Source organism: Adelges cooleyi, unplaced genomic scaffold (assembly GCF_023614345.1).
Source record: "Adelges cooleyi isolate 19-005CV unplaced genomic scaffold, UGA_ACOO_1.1 ACOO_flye_CR_arks_rails_tigmint_CR_PRNA_247, whole genome shotgun sequence".
NCBI classification, from domain to species: Eukaryota; Metazoa; Arthropoda; class Insecta; order Hemiptera; family Adelgidae; genus Adelges; species Adelges cooleyi.
Window position 1 is genome coordinate 2,702,832 of NW_026095912.1, and position 19,792 is coordinate 2,722,623.

At 29.8% G+C, this 19,792-nt stretch overlaps 2 protein-coding genes across 3 annotated transcripts; both read left to right on the top strand.

Annotated features, from left to right (window-relative positions):
• The first annotated feature begins 7,970 nt into the window (after positions 1–7,970).
• Positions 7,971–13,092, top strand: LOC126836752 (androgen-dependent TFPI-regulating protein-like). Of its 2 annotated transcripts, none has more exons than XM_050570376.1 (6): positions 7,971–8,072; positions 8,687–8,856; positions 11,813–11,956; positions 12,412–12,629; positions 12,693–12,844; positions 12,965–13,092. In XM_050570376.1, the coding sequence occupies exons 2-6, from the start codon at positions 8,695–8,697 to the stop codon at positions 13,012–13,014; spliced, it is 726 nt and encodes a 241-aa protein (XP_050426333.1). In that variant the 5' UTR covers positions 7,971–8,072; positions 8,687–8,694; the 3' UTR covers positions 13,015–13,092. The 2 variants fall into 2 exon arrangements, with proteins under 2 accessions (XP_050426333.1, XP_050426334.1); XM_050570377.1 differs by having other exon boundaries at positions 8,000–8,072; positions 8,702–8,856.
• LOC126836753 (androgen-dependent TFPI-regulating protein-like) lies at positions 8,003–19,671 on the top strand. Its single transcript, XM_050570378.1, has 6 exons — positions 8,003–8,061; positions 17,785–17,954; positions 18,367–18,510; positions 18,961–19,178; positions 19,243–19,394; positions 19,515–19,671. Exons 2-6 carry the CDS (start codon positions 17,793–17,795, stop codon positions 19,562–19,564), a joined length of 726 nt encoding a protein of 241 aa, XP_050426335.1. The 5' UTR covers positions 8,003–8,061; positions 17,785–17,792; the 3' UTR covers positions 19,565–19,671.
• The last annotated feature ends 121 nt before the right edge of the window (positions 19,672–19,792 follow it).

The following is a 19,792-nucleotide window of genomic DNA, read 5'->3' on the forward strand; positions in this document are numbered from 1 at the left end:
AGTTTATATTGAATAGTTATTTTATAACCAAAGATTCACTACGAAATATTTGTTTGAGAATAATTATATCACTTTCATATAAAATAATTTATTCTTAAGCACCTTTGACCTCCCCGTATCTAATATGGCCTGTCACTACTATACCCCGACTTCACTTAGGTGTTTTTTTTTAGTTAAAACAAGATATATATATACTTGTATTAAATGGTAATATCGATAAGCAAATTTTCCATTGTATTAGTTTTTGCAAAGTTAATACTAATCTCTAACAATTAAAAGTGCTATTAAGGTATTCGCAATGTTCACGTTATATTCATAAAATAAAATAAATTTTTAATAAAAAAATGTGTACAAATTACAGACACGCCAAACATTTAAACTATTTTATAAAAAAATATCTGTGTCCACAAATTTTAAAATAGTAGGATTAATTCGAGAACATTGCAGGTAACCTGACTACTTGGCTAACCATTTTACCAAATTTTGCAGTTGTGTCATTGTTCTACCGGGGCGGCGATGTGTTAATTTGATTAAAATACACTGATAAATAGCTTTGAGAAGTACCTCTCATTTTGCGCCAAGCTAAATGATGCTGTAATGATTAGCAAAGTAATTTTGCGCGTTTTTATCATAAAAATAACTCAAAGAACCTACTGATAACACGGTCAAATGGATAACGACAGTAGACATCCAACTGTAGACACCGTAACTATTGACAACCTTACAACATAGAATATCTTATTTGTTATTTTATTTATATATTTTTTTTTTCGTGAATTGGTAACTGTATATTGTCTGTAACACTAGCATATCGTATCATACGATAATAATGATAATTATTAAATTGAATATATATATTTATTAAGCAATAAAATTAACAGTAACCTATAATAATAATGTGTAAAACACCCTATTAGTTCCATATAGAAGTTGGCCTTCGGGCGAATGGTGGCGCTATTTCCGATGTAAAAGCTGAAATATCGACTGCCACGGTTTTGTGACTTTGGAATCCAGTGATACTTGAGCGGGTGCCTCCAAATATACACAATTAAAAGACTACAAAAAAAAAGTTTTTTAACAATGTCTAAAAAACACTCTAAGATCGATTATTTTACTCTGTCATCATTTGAAGTGCGAACGCCAGTAATACGCATATACACTACCGGCCTTTGTTCAAATAGCAACAACTGCCAAGATCGTGCCGATTTATTAGATTTATCTGCAATCATGTCCCATTCTTTATTATTGACTGAAACTTCAATAGTGTAACCGTAGCTTCGGCTATCGCAGTCCCAAAGCAGCAGCCAATAAATAATGACAATACTAATATAATCTTAATCTTATTGCCACAGTTGAGCTAAAATTATTTTTGAAATATATTTCAGGCACAAGTAATATTATAATTAAATAATAGAAATCAAAGTAAAAGTGTTAAATGTTATGTAAAAGATTACCTCATTGAACTTAGCACATACGGTTGGGCGAGTTGAACCTCTATACACACTCGAGTTCACTTGATGATATGTATATCCGTTATACTTATTGTAGTTTTTATAGTCACCATTCAAAATGTTGTGAACCACCATTCGGGAACATTCTCTGTTTGAAAATCCCGGAATTCGCTTGATTGCAGTCGCATTCATAGACGATAAAGCAACATTAAACTTTGGAGCTAATAGATTAAAATTAGTTAATTAGATAAATATGTTTTTTTTTATACCATTCAAAGAACGAGTTACTTTCGTGTTGTCCCTACCAACTAATCCGTTTTTGATTTCCACCAAGGGCATTTTGTCCGTATTGTACACAACTTTTAAAAAACTAAAAGTCTTATTACTAGTATTTTTGGTACCAACAATACGGATGTACCTTACATATATTCGGTTAATCCACAAACGTTGAATTGACCGACAATCATAATTTGAATGATCAACTACACGCAACCAATCGCGCCTGTCCACTGATACTTCAATGTAATAAGAATAAGTGCTAAAATAACAAGAATTCGATCAAATGAATGGCTGTGTAATTTTTTTATCAATTAGGATGTCAAAAAAGCAAATCATGTATTTACACAATTGATGTGCAAAAATGATTAAAAAAATAATTAAAAGTCAGAACTCTTTGTTCGGTTCATTTACACATTTTTTTATTCATGAATAAATTAATTTCAATCTTGTTGGTATTCAAATAATATTATACTAAATCTTTGATTAGAAATATTGATAAATAAAAACAAACCATGAATCTACGTCACATAAATTCATTTCGATATAGTTTATACTCGATGGATGATGCAACATGACCATGGTACCGCCGTCGACTTGAGAAACCTCTATCGGATTTTCACGAGCGAAATTCACATTTGGTTCTAAAGGATAAAGTAGTTTATACTAAAATAGTTTGCTTAACATATTGTATTTACATTGAGCATACCTAGTCGTCCTCGATCATTTGACGTTTGTGTGAGGGACTCTTTTATGACATCTAAAATAATTGTATCCGAACGAACCAGCTCTGATCGCCTAACCTCAGACAGTTCTTCTTCGTCCATAAGCTGATATCTGACGGCAGATAAAATGTTGGTTTTATCGTCAGGATTTAAGGTGGCCTTGGTTCTTTTTGATCCAGTGACAAACCGCACGGGATATATCCAATTCGTTGGCGTACGCCGTGTCGCGATTGAGAATTAATTGTAATGCTTCCTAAAAATGAATATTTCTGTCGCAATTATTAGTTAACACGAGCAATATTGAGATTTTTTACTATAAAACATAATTACGGCCGACAAAGAGAGAGAATCTTCAGATAGCAATACGTCCCAAGCGTGTACGTCGATAAAATTGAGTGATTCGACTTCGAGTTCCTTGATCTGATAGTAAAGTGCCACAGAAAACAACGAACTTACATTGTGTACATCGATGTTACTCCGCAAATACTCGGACAGTGAAAATTGTAAGTTTGTAAAACGCCATACATTCGAGAGAATTAATAATTCCGAAATGACTTTTATCTAATAAATGAAAAAATACATAATATGTGTATTTGAAAAATCCTTTCCTGTAAAATATATTTATTTTCTTATTAAATACATTATAAGTTACCTTTAGTATACTTAAGTTTATTCGACCGCAGTAAATATACTCAAGATGCACTTTAAATGATGTTGCTGATCCTTCCTTTATTGTCACATCCTTTTTATGAGTTTCTATATGACCGCCATACAGCATTGCACTAATAAAAGTATCCAATATTTGCATAAAAAATGCATTATGTGCTACACCTAGTAAGACACATTGTATGGGCTACACAATTTACTTTCGTTTTTTTGAGTATGTTAGTTTATAATGAACAGCTATGTAATAAGTCATACAATCAGTTTGCATAATTACTATATCACTTGTTTACTTGTTTTAGAAAAATTAATTAATATTGTCATAAATATGTATAAGTGGTAATGGATCATATACTCAAATTATATTAAGCAAGTAAACTAACAATTATACATTACAAAACAGTAAAAAATCTTAAGGCAATCAATGCTGCGGTTTTTACAAGAACATTTAGGTTGGTTGATTAGGAAATTAGTGAACCTAACCTAACCGTAAAAATTAAAAAATATTCTTTTCTAAAAAATAGTAAAAAAGTAAAATAAAATTTACTAATAGAACAATTTACCAATCAATCGAAAAAGAGAATAATATGCTTAAAGAATATACCTTAGATAATAATAAAGATTATTACCTGAAATAATCACTGCGTGAGGCTAACACAACACGATGGGCATGGAAACGTTTTTTATCTACAACTAAAAGACATCCGAAAACCTAAAATAAATATCAAAATATATTATTAATATACTTATAAATGCTACAAATGAATAATAATTATTGTATAATATTAAATTTTTAAAAATAATACAGAGAAATTCCAAAAATAACTTTAGTTATAAACTACTTGTGTTTGTTTTATATATTTAATACTACATTCTGATAAATTTTATGCATTTATGTCCTTATTTGAGGGAGTGGTTCAGCGATAGCTGATTAAGTATCATCAATGTTGGTGATGTTAATATTCATATTTGTACATAGCAAGTTCCTATTAATTGTAGAAATAAATAGTTTTAAGCTGATACTTCAATAAAATAAATAATTATAATAATAATCTTACACGATTTGGACTATAACATAAATTAAAATATCCTGCTTTAAGGATATAATGTTATAAATTGAATGGCGTTAAGCAGAAAGCAACCAACCCACAAAATTAACTAATTGTGTTAACGATACTGATAAAACATTATAAATAAGTTTAGTGATATTGTTAAAGCCCTAGGCAGCCTTCCTATATAATGCCATAAACACATTGTTCACAGTGTCAAACATGTAATAGACGCTCCAAGAAAAAAATCTTCTTCTTTATATAATCAACTAATTAAAGAACTAAACAATATATGTAAATCTATAGTATTAAAAAAGATAACGACCCCAACGGAATAGATTAATTCATTTGTCCCTGTAATTAAGAAGAATAATAGATATGGATCCAAAAAATTTGAATAAAGCCATAAAAAAATCACATTATATTCTTCCTACTTTTAAAGTTATTTAAATTCAGTTATATACCGCCAAACATTTTCCAACATAAGATGCCAACTCAGTTTCCTGGATGATTCCCCAAGGAAAGAATTTCTAAACTTTGTTGTTTTAATACACCTTTAAGGTTAATATTAATTGCTCCATTGCTTGATTATTTTGATAAAGAAACATTGCTGAAGAGTTAGTTTTACATAAACAATCATTTAAAGAGAATCTAGCGGTAGATTAAAGATAGTTAATAAAATTAAAAAAAAAACTTCTAATGATTTTGAAAAAGTGCATGTTGTAGAAGGTTTTATGATATAAAGCTTAAAACTGAAAATGGTATAGGAGAAATAGAAAACATATTATCATTTACATTGAAATATAATGAAGACTTTAGATGAGAATAAATTGCAGTAAGAAAACTAATTATTCAAATTCTCCCATAGTTCTTTAACAGCATGAGGCATATCTATTTTATATGGTAGGAAATAGTAAAATTTAAGATATATTTATGTTAATTGTTGATTATTTGTATGATTTGTATGTCTGTATTATTTATTTCTATCTTGTTTTGTCCCTAATATTTTTTTAATTTTATTACTTTATTTTTTATATGTGATAATTTTATATTTTATAACTAGTATGTTTTGTTTATAAGAATTATTTTTATTTACTAGTACAATTTTTTTTTTTTTAGGGGAATGTTATAGTAGGCAACACTGTTATTATAACATTATAATGAAATATTATAATATGTCATAATATATACTTTTCATTTAAATACAGATTGCTAATGTCGTTGGACAAGAAGTGAGTGTGATCGATTTGCTCGTAACCGGCCGGATTGTCCGAAGACGATGGATTCTCGGTAGGATCAGAAAATGCTAAAAAATGACATTAATTTTACAAACGAATTTGTATAGTATATTTGCGATATGAATTAACGTCTAGCCAATTGATTTAAAATTTATTTTTTAAATTTTGTACTTAAGTTTTTAAAAAAATAATAATGATAGTTTTAATGGGCGAGTGTAGTATAGTTTTATAATTGTAAAATAATTGAACAATTTTTCATTTTTTTTTTAAATATTGTTTTTTGGTTTTTCAAATGAAAAAATAACAATAATTTAATTGCGTATTTGCAGTACGGTTCAATAATAATTGTGAAATCGTTTACCAATTTTAGTAATTAATATAAAATTAAGCACAGTGACTACGGACTAACCTTGCGTTAAACTTGTTAAAAATATCAAATTAGCCTCCACTAGAGCTTTTTAGAGCTTAACTTAGACATTATAATTAGTCAGCAAGGAGGTTTTATGAAGGGATAAGTAAGTCTTACTAGGCCATCTTTTAGTGAGAAAATAGCAAATACCGTGGATTACGATAATTACCATAATCGGGTTCAGAATATAACGCTTAAGATTTTATGCTGCGATTATAAGAAGGCAATTACTTATGTAGATGCAAATGAAATATGTTACGTACCCGGAGTTGACCTTAAAACGATTAGCACAATAAAATAAATAAACACCATCGTGTTAATTTGATCTATGAATACTATACGAAACCCTTAGAAAAATAATACACCGTCCATAGGTATTGAAAACTAACAAAAATATATTGTTTTGATAAAATAGCGCACTATTTTTTAGCATACGTGATAGTGTTTTAAATAGAAAGAATTATGTACACAACTGGTGTGCGTTTTTTGTGTGAGGCATGTAAAATATTTTTTTTTTTCTATAAAAAAAATTGATCGAGAAAAAGAATGTTTTCAAAATACGTGTTTGTTAGGTGAAAATGTAAAATTAAGCTAATATAATATTGTTGTAAACATATAATACTTTAACTAGTATTATAATAAAATTGTTTATTTTTCGGCTGTATTTCATCCAAAGCTTCTTTAAATACAAGAAGAGTTTTCTATTCAACAAATAGATTGTTAAGTTGTTTTATAAAAAAATATCACTCTTGTTGATGATTAATAACCCTGATCAACCCTTGTAAATACGACACTAAATTAAATTTAAAATGATTATTTATATCCTAGTTCTCCGGTGCCTTTAAATCAATTTACCACTTGCTATTCAAAGAAGGTTTATTTTTTCTCTTAAATGAATCATAAATAATATGTTTATAGTACTTGGAGGCTGGCAGACAAATATAAGATACATTTAAGTCAAATAATATTATACAGGATGATTCTTTTATCTCGAACCAGTCAATATCTCACTGGGTTTAATTAATAAATTAATTTTTTTTTCTTATTGTTTTTATACAACGTGATCTCAATTTTTCACAATTTTTTTTTTTTTACCCTCCTTCCAACTTAGATGTTTTGGTAGCAAATTTTGAAACATAAATGGTAAGGTAAATAAAATTTGAAACGCTAATTGTGTTAACGATACTGATAAAAACATTATAAATAAGTTTAGTGATATTGTTGAAACCCTAGGCAGCCTTCCTATGTAATGTCATAAACACATTGTTCACAGTGTCCAAAATATAATAGACGCTCCAAAAAAAAAAATCATCTTCTTTAAATAATCAACTAAATAAAGAACTAAACAATATATATAAATCGCCTACTTGACTACTGTACTGCACACAATAGATATACTCTTGATCATTTTTTAATTAGTCAGGATTGGCAAGAGTGGGTCTAAATTTTTTTTTTATAAAAGAGTGCCAAGATTTATTTAGCAATTGTCATCTTATTCCTAATATTATCAGTCTACAATTTTTTTACTTTTTTTTTTTAATTTATATCGTCGCTCAAGATGCACACCTTGTATATCCTCATTTGTCGGCCAAATCAAGTTGGCCACACTGTTTTATTAAGGTAACTATTAATTGGTGCGCGCAGATAAAAATAATACTACACTTCCTCTTTCCTTCTGCATCTAAACTTCAATAACTTTAAAAATAATCATTCAAAACTGGTTATAGGCCAGTCTATAGTTGTTATTAATTATTCTCAATTAAAACAAATAATGAATTGTATGCGTTACCATTTTTATAAAAGTTGCTATCAAAAATACTAAGTTGGAAGTCAGGTAAAAACAAAAAAAATAATAAATTTAATTCATTTACTACTTTATACATATTTTACATAATTAAACCAACTAAAAAATAAGTATACGTATATAAAAAGTAAAAAAAAAAATTCATTAGTTTTTACAACCACAGTAAAAGGAAGTTTTGCAGAAACAATTCCCATTTTTTATATTTTTTTTCACGAAAACACCATTGTTTATTATATGTAAAATACAAATAATTTTCACAAATGTAATGCAAATGTAATCCATTTTATTTGGACATTCCCAATTATTATACTACTATTATAGTATAATACTGAGTTTTTTATTTACTTTTTGATACTGACATCACCTGTGGCATTAGTCCATCTACCTTCATAGTGTCAACACATTCCAATATCATAGCAAAAACCAAGTTCGAAGATCTCGGTATCGTAAGTTATAAGTATGTCTCTTATACACTGTACATTATACTGTCTATTTGCTGTAATTCATTGATATAATAATTGATCACCTTTTCATTTTCCTTTTTTACATTACTCGTATAGTTTTTTACTAAATTCACGGCCACCCTGTTGAAACTATTGTTTCAGTCGATTTTCGAACAACCCGTTTACTTAAAAAAAATGAACACTAACCATTTGAGAAATTTAAATCGGATTTCAAAAAAAAATTTAAATGGAACATCAAACATCGCTTCTTACAATATCCTAGAAAATAAATCGAACCATTCTTAGTAGGCTTAATAATTTTGGGGTTTCAAAAACTACACTCGAGTTTAAAAGTAATAGGTAATAAGTATTAGTCACACAATATTATTTTATATGAGAATGAACACTATATTTTTGAAATAACGCGTTATCATTTCAAAATTACTTGTATAATCATTGTTTTAAAACTAGTTTATGAGAATTAGCAAAAAAGCACTGAAAAAAAAAATATAGAAATTATTGTTTATTGAGTAGTAGTAAAGTAGTATAATAGAGAAATTTTTTATATTTATGTTTAATGAACTCGGCCTTAAATAATTATTTGCATTAATTTATTGTTAAAAATAAGGTTTTAAAATGTCAGTGTACCCGATTTTGCTGCATACAGTAGCATGTGGATGGTATGTATTCCTTTGGAATCAATTTTTTTTATTACCTACAAAGGACATAGAAGAATTGCATCCCATATACCAACATTTTATTGAATACAAAATGAGGTTCTTCACAAACTGGAATGTGGTATGCATAAGCTCTTTTGAAAATATTATTTTAACTAATCAAACCGATTTAAATTATTTGTAATATTGTTTGTACCTTACGTCTAAAATGACCAATATCATTTATTGAAAGAATTATGAGTTGAACTCATAAACGTGTAAATAAAAATACTTTTTAAATTAATAGTGAAAAAAATTGATCATGTATAGCCGCAGTATATGTTTATGTACAAGTTTATGGAACTAAAAAAGTTCTGCGTGACCTACCAACAAAAAAAACCAGTACAGTGGGGTCGGTGCATAGTGGGGACGGAGCATAGTTGGGTCGGGGCATAGTGGTGACGGGGAGATCACAGGTTTACAGGAATTTTTAAATCTGAAAGTGATAAAATCACTTTCGAAAAAACGCTTTGATGCAAATCGGTAGTTAGTATTTTCAAGCCAGTACAGTCCAAACCAAGCACAGTATAAACCAGCAAAGTTAGAAAGTTTTAAATGAAGGTTCTGTATTTACAAATGAGCATCAAAGCGTTAATTTTAAAGCGATTTTATCCGAGAGGACTAGTACAGTAGAATATTGGCATAATGTAATCAAAGCAATGAGGAAACGGAGAGGTCACAGGTCTACAAGAATAATTATAAATAAAAGTGATAAAATTGAATAAAATCGCTTTCAAATAAACGCTTTGATGCTCATTTGTAAATACAGAACCTTCATTTAAAACTTTCTAACTTTGCTGGTTTATACTGTGCTTGGTTTGGACTGTACTGGATTGAAAATACTAACTACCGATTTGCATCGAAGCGTTTTTTCGAAAGTGATTTTATCACTTTCAGATTTAAAAATTCCTGTAAACCTGTGACCTCCCCGTCACTACTATGCCCCGACCCAACTATGCTCCGTCCCCACTATGCACCGACCCCACTGTACTGGTTTTTTTTTTTTTGCAAAAACTTAGTGGACCAAATAACACATATACAATGTCTTGTTATATTTTGTTGGAATGGTCGACGATTCATGTTTCAATCGTTTGTACTCCATAGTTTAAATTATAATCGCTTATTCTCAATAACATTAATATTAATGTATTATATACTTCCATTAAAGCAATCTCACACAAACTATTTATACTTCACAGATTATATTATTTCAAAGCTATATTATACATCTATTTTTCTAGATTGACAATGTACAAAATAAAATGCAACTAAAAAAACCTTTTCATAGATCCTTAAAATGTAAAGGGTGGGATAGTGAAACGGGTTTTACCATTTAAATACATTAGAAAATCGCCGTTTTACTGCCTCATCCTGTATATTCATTTCTTGTTATTTTCTAAAGAAAAATCGATTTTCTTACATTTAAATTAAAATAAATCGTATACTGGTACTGTGATGGAGAAATAAATAAATTTTACCTACATATATTACTTATTAGTTAAATATTACTAACGTGTATAGCCACTAACAGTCGGCTGTTGCCTGTTATTTAACAATAACCTTTTATGGAGATTTTAAAAATTGTGTTTTTTTAATAATAGCATAGGAGCAGTATCATGATGTTAAATGTTCACGAGATTTGATCTAGTCATAAAATAAAGTATTATCATTTATGACTTAATTATTATTAAAATTTATCTTAATAGTAATAGTACATAGTAATAAAATGTAGTATAGTAATGAAATATTTTATACAAAATTAGAGCTACAAGTTGATAAACTAAAAAATTAAAATTAGCGGTATACTGCATAAAAACCAACACTTAATCTGAATCCAAAAAACAACAGTCCTCTTCATTATTTGCAGGTAGTTGGACATTATATACTCATAGTTAAACTTCGGTAAGGTTATTTAACGCAGGCTATAAAATAACGACAGTGGTTTTGTCGTATCAGAATCATTAAGTGTCTTAATAAGTACACGGATATGTTTTTTTCCCATTAAATCGAGTTTCTACTATAATCAGTTACACGATTTAGTCGCCTGTGATATCATGTAATAAACACAATATTATGATACCGATCATTGGGCCCTAAACTAATCTAACACGGATAGACGTTACCAACTGATAAATTTTAGTGTCTGTTCGTTTCTCACATCCGGTACACCGGGTTTTTAGTTAAAAAAAAAAAAAAAATTTGTGTAAACTTAAAGTCAAAAGTGGTACTTGAGCACAAAACCTAATAGTATCATTCTGCATAGATATAAATAAAATTGTTTTAATGATTTGATCAATTTTTTTTAAAGATTTTAGGTGTTTTTGTTAAAATATATGAAATCTGCGAAAACACAGTTTCCCGGCAATTAAAAAAAAACTGTAGTGCCGAATTTTTTTCCCGTTTAATATGTTATGGGTACATATGAGTTTCAACTACTGGCAAATTTTCAACCCACAAGTTTCAAAATTACCGCTAAAAACCCCGAAAAACAAAAAAAATTGTACCCCCCCTAGGGGGGTGGGAAATGGGTATAGTTTAAGTTTGACACAACTGACGTGTGCGGGCATACCAAATAATTATTTTTTATACATTTCAACTCGATCCGACTCTTTTTCTCGAAATTATAGCCAGTAAAAGTTCTAACTTAAAAACTCGTACGGTTTTTTTTTTGTTTTTTCAACTTTCGTCTGTGAAGAATTAAACTTTTTCAACTTTTATCCCCCCCCCCCCCCCCAAAGTACCAACTAGATGAAATTTGCGATTTATAGAGTTGCTACTCGAAGGAATTGGACCAGTATTAAAAAAGTTACAGTGTATACAGATAAAAAAAAACACACATCAGAGTAAAACCAATACCTTCTCGCTTTGCATCGAAGCTAAAATATATGTATATATTAATATATATACCTAATAACTTTTTAATAACATACATAAGTAATATAAAAAAATTATTATATATTTTTATTAAATAATATAATATTAAAAGTATAACATTTAGTAGTAGGCCTACTATATATTATGGAATTTTAAAATTATAGTTTATGCAAACGTTATACTTCAGCGGCTGTTTACTTCACGATATCATGAAAATTCTCAAAGGTCCAAATTGGCTTAACTTGGGAATCAAATTTCAAAATTTACTGTCTGATAGTTTTGCCTCTCTTATACTACCTTCTGGAATAGTAAGTAAACTATTACTATTTGAATATTTTTCATGCAAAATACAAATATGGTATTCATTGTACATTTGTACGTATACCTGTGCTTCTCATTCTATGAATATGTTTTTTAGATTCAATTTTGTTTTTTTTGTCGCCTTAAATAAGTAAAATCATATGATGGCAAAGGGGACTGGAGAGAGGCTGAAGGTTAGGTTGACAGTGTCACTGATTCCATTCCTAATTTAAAATCAACAATTATTTAGGTAGATCGAGACACATTACACTTCTAGTATATGTTTCTTTAAATGCTTTCAATTAGAAAAATAATCATTTTAAACTAAATTACTTTTACTATTTTACTAAATATTTTTTCCCATAGAACAAGCTTGTTTTAATAAATAAATTAAATGTGCTGGAAATGTCTCACTAAATATTTGTAAAACGTATAAATTATAAATTATATTTTATAATTTCAGGTAGTATCGGCGACGTTTTGGATCTTTTACGGCATTGACCGAGTGCTCATTTATCCAAAAGTAATAGACGACTATATACCGATTTCGCCATACCATGGATTGCACACTGTAATCTTACTGCTGGTTTTCGCTGAAGCAATGACTACTAAACACATATTTATGCCCGTGAAAGTTCGAGCAACGATCTTTCTTTCCTTCATAGCTTTTTACTCAACCTTGTAAGAGCATTGTCTTTAATAGTTTACTACCGAAAATTATTAAAGTGTCTTTTTTAAATTTAGTCTTGTGGTAACCTATGTGGAAAAAGGCCGTTGGTTGTACCCGCTAATCGAAAAGTTCAGTTTACCAGTAGCAATAGCCGTAATTATATGTTTTCAGTTTGCCATCGCTGGATGTTTTTTTGCCGGTATCTTCATTCAAGATCAAGTCTGGGGTAAGACCCTGTTTATATTAAAATTCAACATTACCTAAATTAATGTAATGCACAAATTGGGTTATACTATCATAATTGTACATAACGATTAATATCTAAAAAGTAATTTTTTTGTTTAAGGTGAAGAAGAAAAGAGAGAAAACAGTAAAACTGTAGAAAAATCAGAATAACTCAGTTCTTCCTAATAAATATAGTATTTAGTATTTTCCATACCTTTAAATAACATGTCATGTCTTCTTATTGACATATCACAATATGTGACGTTCCCGAAATAAACAGATTATAGTAATATAATAAATTGGATATCCAAATTAGCTTTAATGCTCAAATAAAGGTTTAATTATGACTCAACCTAACATTCCCGGAAATAATTGAAGTTTGACACATTATGTACTTTAATAGTTTGCCGCGTTATGATCACGTCACGTGTATTATATAAATGCTGCACCGTCTATTGCTAGAATTAATAGTAAATAAAATTCTTAATACTTCTTATTATATCAATCAGACACTATGCTACACAATTAATAAAATATATATATAAAAATAGGTAGGATATGGATAGGAAACTCTTGGCTGAACGTTAGCTCCAATGAAAAGTACGAAATAGCATTTAAGTATTTTAAGAGTTATTGGTTGTCTCACGTTAAATGAATCAGTCGGTATGTACTCCTAGTAAATGACGTTACACTGCACTAACCCTTTGCATAGTGATATTGTATAATTACCACAAAAATGAAAGTAAGCTCAACGGTTAAAAGAACGAAGAAGGAAACGGACGGGCGCCACACCATGTACGGGCAGATATCACCACCAAAACGCTTGCGGTCTAGAAGAAGTTTCCTGAACAGCTGTGAACCACTGAGTGTTCCACCTCAGGAAGAGTGAGATATTATGGCAGGTAGAACTTACTTCCACGAAGTTCCCCGAAAAAAGATAGTCTCCTCACTGGATATAACCTCCTATATGTAATACGGAGAACGTTAAACTTACTAGGAAAGTAGGCGTTAATAGTACAAACAGTAATAGTAGTATATAAAATGCCGGTTCTGGGCATCATAGGGATGCCGCCGGAAATTAAAATTCCAATGTTATCACAGGTGCATGCCGTGGGCAATTAAAAACCTATTAAAATTCCAATGTTATCAACGGAAAGTGCTGACGTGTACAATTTTTTTTGCTACAATTGACGTCACACGAGTGTACCTATGCTGACGTCATATTGACTACCGCCGTCAACTCGCGGTGTCGTCAAATTGGAATATTACCATACTCTTATCGCACACAGATATATGTGTGATACCTAAGCTAAACTACAGAAAAAAACAATTTTTCATTGTACATTTATGAGTAATTAAAAGGCGATGATCACACACGTGTGACATGTTTATCATTGCTGCGCGCGCGTGTAATCTCTTCTATGTCGTACGCTCACGTCCGTGTATGATAACATTGTGTTATCTTTTTTCAATGGTCATAGTATATTGGGTTTTTCATAAATTAAATTTTAGTTTAGTGCGAAGGATGCCGACACCTATTGTTATACTACAATGTCAAGGTCAATGACGTAAACAAGTGTGTAATTTTACCGACACCTACTATTAATTCTATTTAAAATTTGCAAGCTCAGCATTTTTCTAGCACTCAAAGGAAGCCGATACCTATTGTTATAATCAAAAGTCCATTGTTATCACAAGTATATTTTCATAGGTCAGTAATCTCTATACATATAAAATTTGTGACGCCATTATTATAATCCTATACCCTACACCTTGTCATCAAATTGAATGGAACAACAAATGACGTCACACGAGTGCACAGTCAGTTACGTAAACAAATGTATAATTTTTTTTTTAATTTTAATTGCGACTCATGACGTGACGTCACAACAATTTATTGTAATTGCAAATGACATCACACGTCCGAAAATGCAACAATCACACACATGGAATTCGTTTATCATTGCTGAGCGTGCGTGAAAAATTTATCTATATCGTTCACTCACGGCGGCGGCATACGGATGTGTCTGTATCAGTTTATTTGTTATTAATAACGATTATATGACATTGGGTTTATCATAATATTGTCAATACCTGTAGAACCATATACCAGGTAACCACATACCTTTTGTGAACCTAACCCAGCTTAGTGTGAACTTACAAAGCACGGTTAAACTCGCAATCTACGGGTGCAGAGGACTTCTGTCGGATGACTGAACTCTTGGTTGGTCCTATATAAATATGGTAAGACACCTGACCTATCCCTGAGGACCACACTATGATAACAACTCTTGTACAGACAGTGGGACACCTGACGTATCGCTGCGTAGGATATTGTTTCCCAACCGCGCTTCCCCTCCCGTTCTAACTTTTACTATTTTAACTTTAAAAATGGTTGTCCAAAACTGGTTATCAACCAGTCAACATTTTTAGTGCATTATTCTAAATTTAAACAGTTTATTAAATATATACGTTACCATTTAAGTTTCAAAAGTTGCTATAAAAAAAAAAACTAAATTGGGGAAAGGGGGTAAAAACAAAATTTTTTTTGGAAAATTTAGATTATATTGTATAAAAACATGGAAAAAAATAAATGTCTAATTAAAACCTATGAAATATTGAGTGAACCATGATAATAATATCACCAATTATATATTTGATAAAATACTGACTTTTGCATACTTTTTTACATGTTTTCCTACCAACCTTTTTGATTATAAATTATTAATAATTTATTATTTTTAATTTAAGAAATTTATTTCTAGAGCAACCCATGGATGGAAAGAGAGTGCAAAAAAAGTGGCAACCGGCCACTATAATAAGTGTATATTTTAAATATTTTATTTCTGTACCCATGATAGGGCACCGCGCCCGTACCATAGGCTAGCCTAGGGTCTTATATATATCCTAAATACGGTCCTGCATGCAAGTATTATGACATACAATATAAGAATACAGGAATGTGCCGGTATCGGAAGCCTTAAATCAATTTTAGCAAAATGCCGGTGAAAAAAAAATGCAAAATCCGAAATAGCTACATAAAATTCCTTGAAATAGTGAAAAGTAGACGTCGAGGGAGGAGCGCAGACATCCCGCAACCCATATCACAACTTAATCGTTTGCAAAATCGATCAAGCACTTTGCTGTAAGTCCACAGTAGATGTATAATACATAAATGTATAGATACCCACTTTGTGTTTGTTTGCGCCATCAGATGTTACACAAAAAAAAATAATTTCTATACGTCGACTCGGTAATGTGTGGGATCCGGGCGGCAGTTGTTTTAAAAATTTAACAAATCATTATATTATATATAGATAGTATGTATAATGATATAGATTAGTCGCGGTGGACAGAGTATGAATAAAACCGTGTGTATGTGATTTTATACTCTACAATGATAATTTGTTTTGAAAAAAAAAACAGAACTGTAAATAATTGTAATATTATGGTGAAATAAAGTATTTATTTTATATTCGTGACATACCCAATGTTGTACAAAAATCATTATATTACTATAGAGTCATTGATGTACGTTACAACAAGTAATATATTACATATATATGATGTATCATGTTTTAACACTAAACGAATGGAATCGAACATAAAATTACTATTTTTTTTTCCAAGTTGATAGTTTGTTTAAAACAGTTATGATGTATAAATAGTGAATACTTTTTATCTCTATGTTGCATTTTCGGACGTGCGATGTCATTTGCAATTAAAATAAATTGTTGTGACGTCACGTCATGTGTGGCAATTAAAATTTAAAAAAAATTATACACTTGTTTATGTAACTGACCATGCACTCGTGTGACGTCTTTTGTTGTTCCATTCAATGTGATGACAAGGGGTGGGGTATAGGCGTGTGATAATGACGTCACAAATTTTATATGTATAGATTACTGACCTAAGAAAAAAGATATGATAATTTACTCGTGATAACAATGGACTTTTGATTATAACAATAGGTGTCGGCTTCCTTTGAGTGCTAGAAAAATGCTGAGCTTGCAAATTTTAAATAGAATTAATAGTAGGTGTCGGTAAAATTACACACTTGTTTACGCCACTGACCTTGACATTGAAGTATAACAATAGACAGCGGCTTCCTTTGATGCCCAGAACCGGCATATTATATATTACCAGCACACACTACACACGCACACATTATACTACAAATAATAGTATAATACTGAGCATTTAATATACATTTTGTTATCGACATCACCTGTGGCATTAGTCCATCCACCTTCATAGTGTCAACTCATTCCAACCTCATCGCAAAATCCAAGTTCGAAGCCCTTGGTATCGTAAAATATTGTGTCTCTTTCGTTTATACATTGTACATTATACTGTCTATTTGCTGTAATTCATTGATGTAATAATTGTTCACCATTTCATTTTTCTTTTTTGCTTTACTCGTTTTACAAAATTCACGGCCACCCTGTTGAAACTATAGTTTCAGTCGATTTTCGAACAACACTTTTACCTAAAAAAATGAACACTAACCATTTGAGAAATTTGAGTAATTTAAATCGGATTTCAAAAAAAAAAATTTTAATGGAACATCAAATATCGGTTCTTACAATATCCTAGAAAATGAATCGAACCATTCTTAGTAGGCATAATAATTTTGGGGTTTCAAAAACTACACTCGAGTTTAAAAATAATAGGTAATAAGTATTAGTCACACAATATTATTTTATATGAGAATGAACACTATATTTTTGAAATAACGCGTTATAATTTCAAAATTGCTTGTATACTCATTATTTTAAAACTAGTTTATGAGAATTAGCAAAAAAGCACTGAAAATAAAAATATAGAAATTATTGTTTACTGAGTAGTAGTAAAGTAGTATAATAGAGAATTTTTTTATATTTATGTTTGATGAACTCGGCCTTAAATAATTATTTGCATTTATTTATTAGTAAAAAAAAGGTTTTAAAATGTCAGTGTACCCGATTTTGCTGCATACAGTAGCATGTGGATGGTATGTAATTCTTTGGAATCAAATATATTTATTACCTACAAAGGACAAAGAAGAATGGCATCCCGTGTACCAACATTTTAATGAATACAGATTGAGATTCTTCACAAACTGGAATTTGGTATGCAAAAGCACTTTTGAAAATATTATTTTGACTAATCAAACCGATTTAAATTATTTGTAATATTTTTTGTACCTTACGTCTAAAATTACCAATATTAATTATTGAAAGTATTATGAGTTAGACTCCTAAACGTGTAAAAAAAACACTTTTTAAATAAAACGTGAAAAAATTGATCGTGTTTAGGCGCAGTATACAAGTTTATGGAACTAAAATAGTTCTTTGTGACCTACTAAAAAAAATATATATAAATTAATACCTAAAAACTTTTTAATAATATTTAAATAATATAAAAAAATCATTGTACATTTTTATAAAATAATATAATTGAAAATGTATAACTCTTAGTACTAGGCCTTTTATATATTATGAAATTTTGCTTAAATATATTAATCTTTTTTTAAAATTTTAGATTATGCAAACGTTATACTTCAGCGGCTGTTTACTTCACGATATTATGAAAATTCTCAATGGGCCAAATTGGCTTAACTTTGGAACCAAATTTCAAAATTTACTGTCTGATAGTTTTGCCTCTCTTATACTACCTTCTGGAATAGTAAGTAAACTATTACTGTTTTAATATTCTCCATGCAAAATACAAATATGGTATTCATTGGACATTTGTACGTACACTTATGTGCTCCTCATTCTATGAATATGTTTTTTAGATTCAATTTTGTTTGTTATGTCTCCTTAAATAAGTAGAATAGGTTGATGGCAAAAGGGACTGGGGAGGGGCTGAAGGTTAGGTTCGCAGTGTTGCTGATCCCATTCCTAATTTAAAACCAACAATTATTTAGGTAGATCGAGACACATTACACTTCTAGTATATATTTCTTTAAATGCTTTCAATTAGAAAAATAATCATTTTAAACTAAATTACTTTTACTATTTTACTAAATATTTTTTCCCATAGAACAAGCTTGTTTCAATAAATAAATTAAATGTGTTCGAAATGTCTCACTATAAATTTGTAAAATGTATAAATTATATTTTATAATTTCAGATAGTATCGATGACATTTTGGATCTTTTACGGCATTGACCGAGAGCTCATTTATCCAAAAGTATTAGACAACTACATACCAGTTTGGCAAAACCATGGAATGCACACTGTAGTCTTACTGCTGGTTTTCGCTGAAGCAATGACTACTAAACACAGATTTATGCCCGTGAAAGTTCGAGCAACGATCTTTCTTTCCTTCATAGCTTTTTACTCAACCTTGTAAGAGCATTGTCTTTAATAGTTTACCACCGAAAATTATTAAAGTGTCTTTTTTTAAATGTAGTCTTGTGGTAACCTATGTGGAAAAAGGCCGTTGGTTGTACCCGCTAATCGAAAAGTTCAGTTTACCAGTAGCAATAGCCGTAATTATATGTTTTCAGTTTGTCATCGCTGGATGTTTTTTTGCCGGTATCTTCATTCAAGATCAAGTCTGGGGTTAGACCTTGTTTATATTAAAATTCAACATTACCTAAATTAATGTAATGTACAAATTGGGCTATAGTATCATAATTGTTCGCAACGATTAATATCTAAAAATTAATTTTTTTGTTTAAGGTGGAGAAGAAAAGAGAGAAAACAGAAAAACTGTAGAAAGATCAGAATAACTCATTTCTTTATAATAAATGTAACACATGTCATGTGTTAATTTGATTGAAATATACTGATTTATAAATAGATTTAAGAAGTACCTTCCTATTGACAAATCACAATATGTGACATTCCCGAAATAAACAGATTATAGTAATATTGTTTAAAATTAAAAAACTTTTGGTTTATTATTTGTGACGCAAATAAGGCGTCAATCATCAGATGTGTTTGGTGGTGATTTTATG

Bases quoted from the DNA above. Each gene is read 5' to 3' on its own strand.
- LOC126836753 (XM_050570378.1), top strand. From the start codon at position 17,793: ATGTCAGTGTACCCGATTTTGCTGCATACAGTAGCATGTGGATGGTAT. The intron at 18,511-18,960 runs GTAAGTAAACTA...TTATAATTTCAG, and splicing joins TTATACTACCTTCTGGAATA to ATAGTATCGATGACATTTTG. The intron at 19,179-19,242 runs GTAAGAGCATTG...TTTTAAATGTAG, and splicing joins ATAGCTTTTTACTCAACCTT to TCTTGTGGTAACCTATGTGG.
- LOC126836752 (XM_050570376.1), top strand. From the start codon at position 8,695: ATGTCAGTGTACCCGATTTTGCTGCATACAGTAGCATGTGGATGGTAT. The intron at 8,857-11,812 runs GTATGCATAAGC...TTAAAATTATAG, and splicing joins TCTTCACAAACTGGAATGTG to TTTATGCAAACGTTATACTT. The intron at 12,845-12,964 runs GTAAGACCCTGT...TTTTTGTTTAAG, and splicing joins CATTCAAGATCAAGTCTGGG to GTGAAGAAGAAAAGAGAGAA.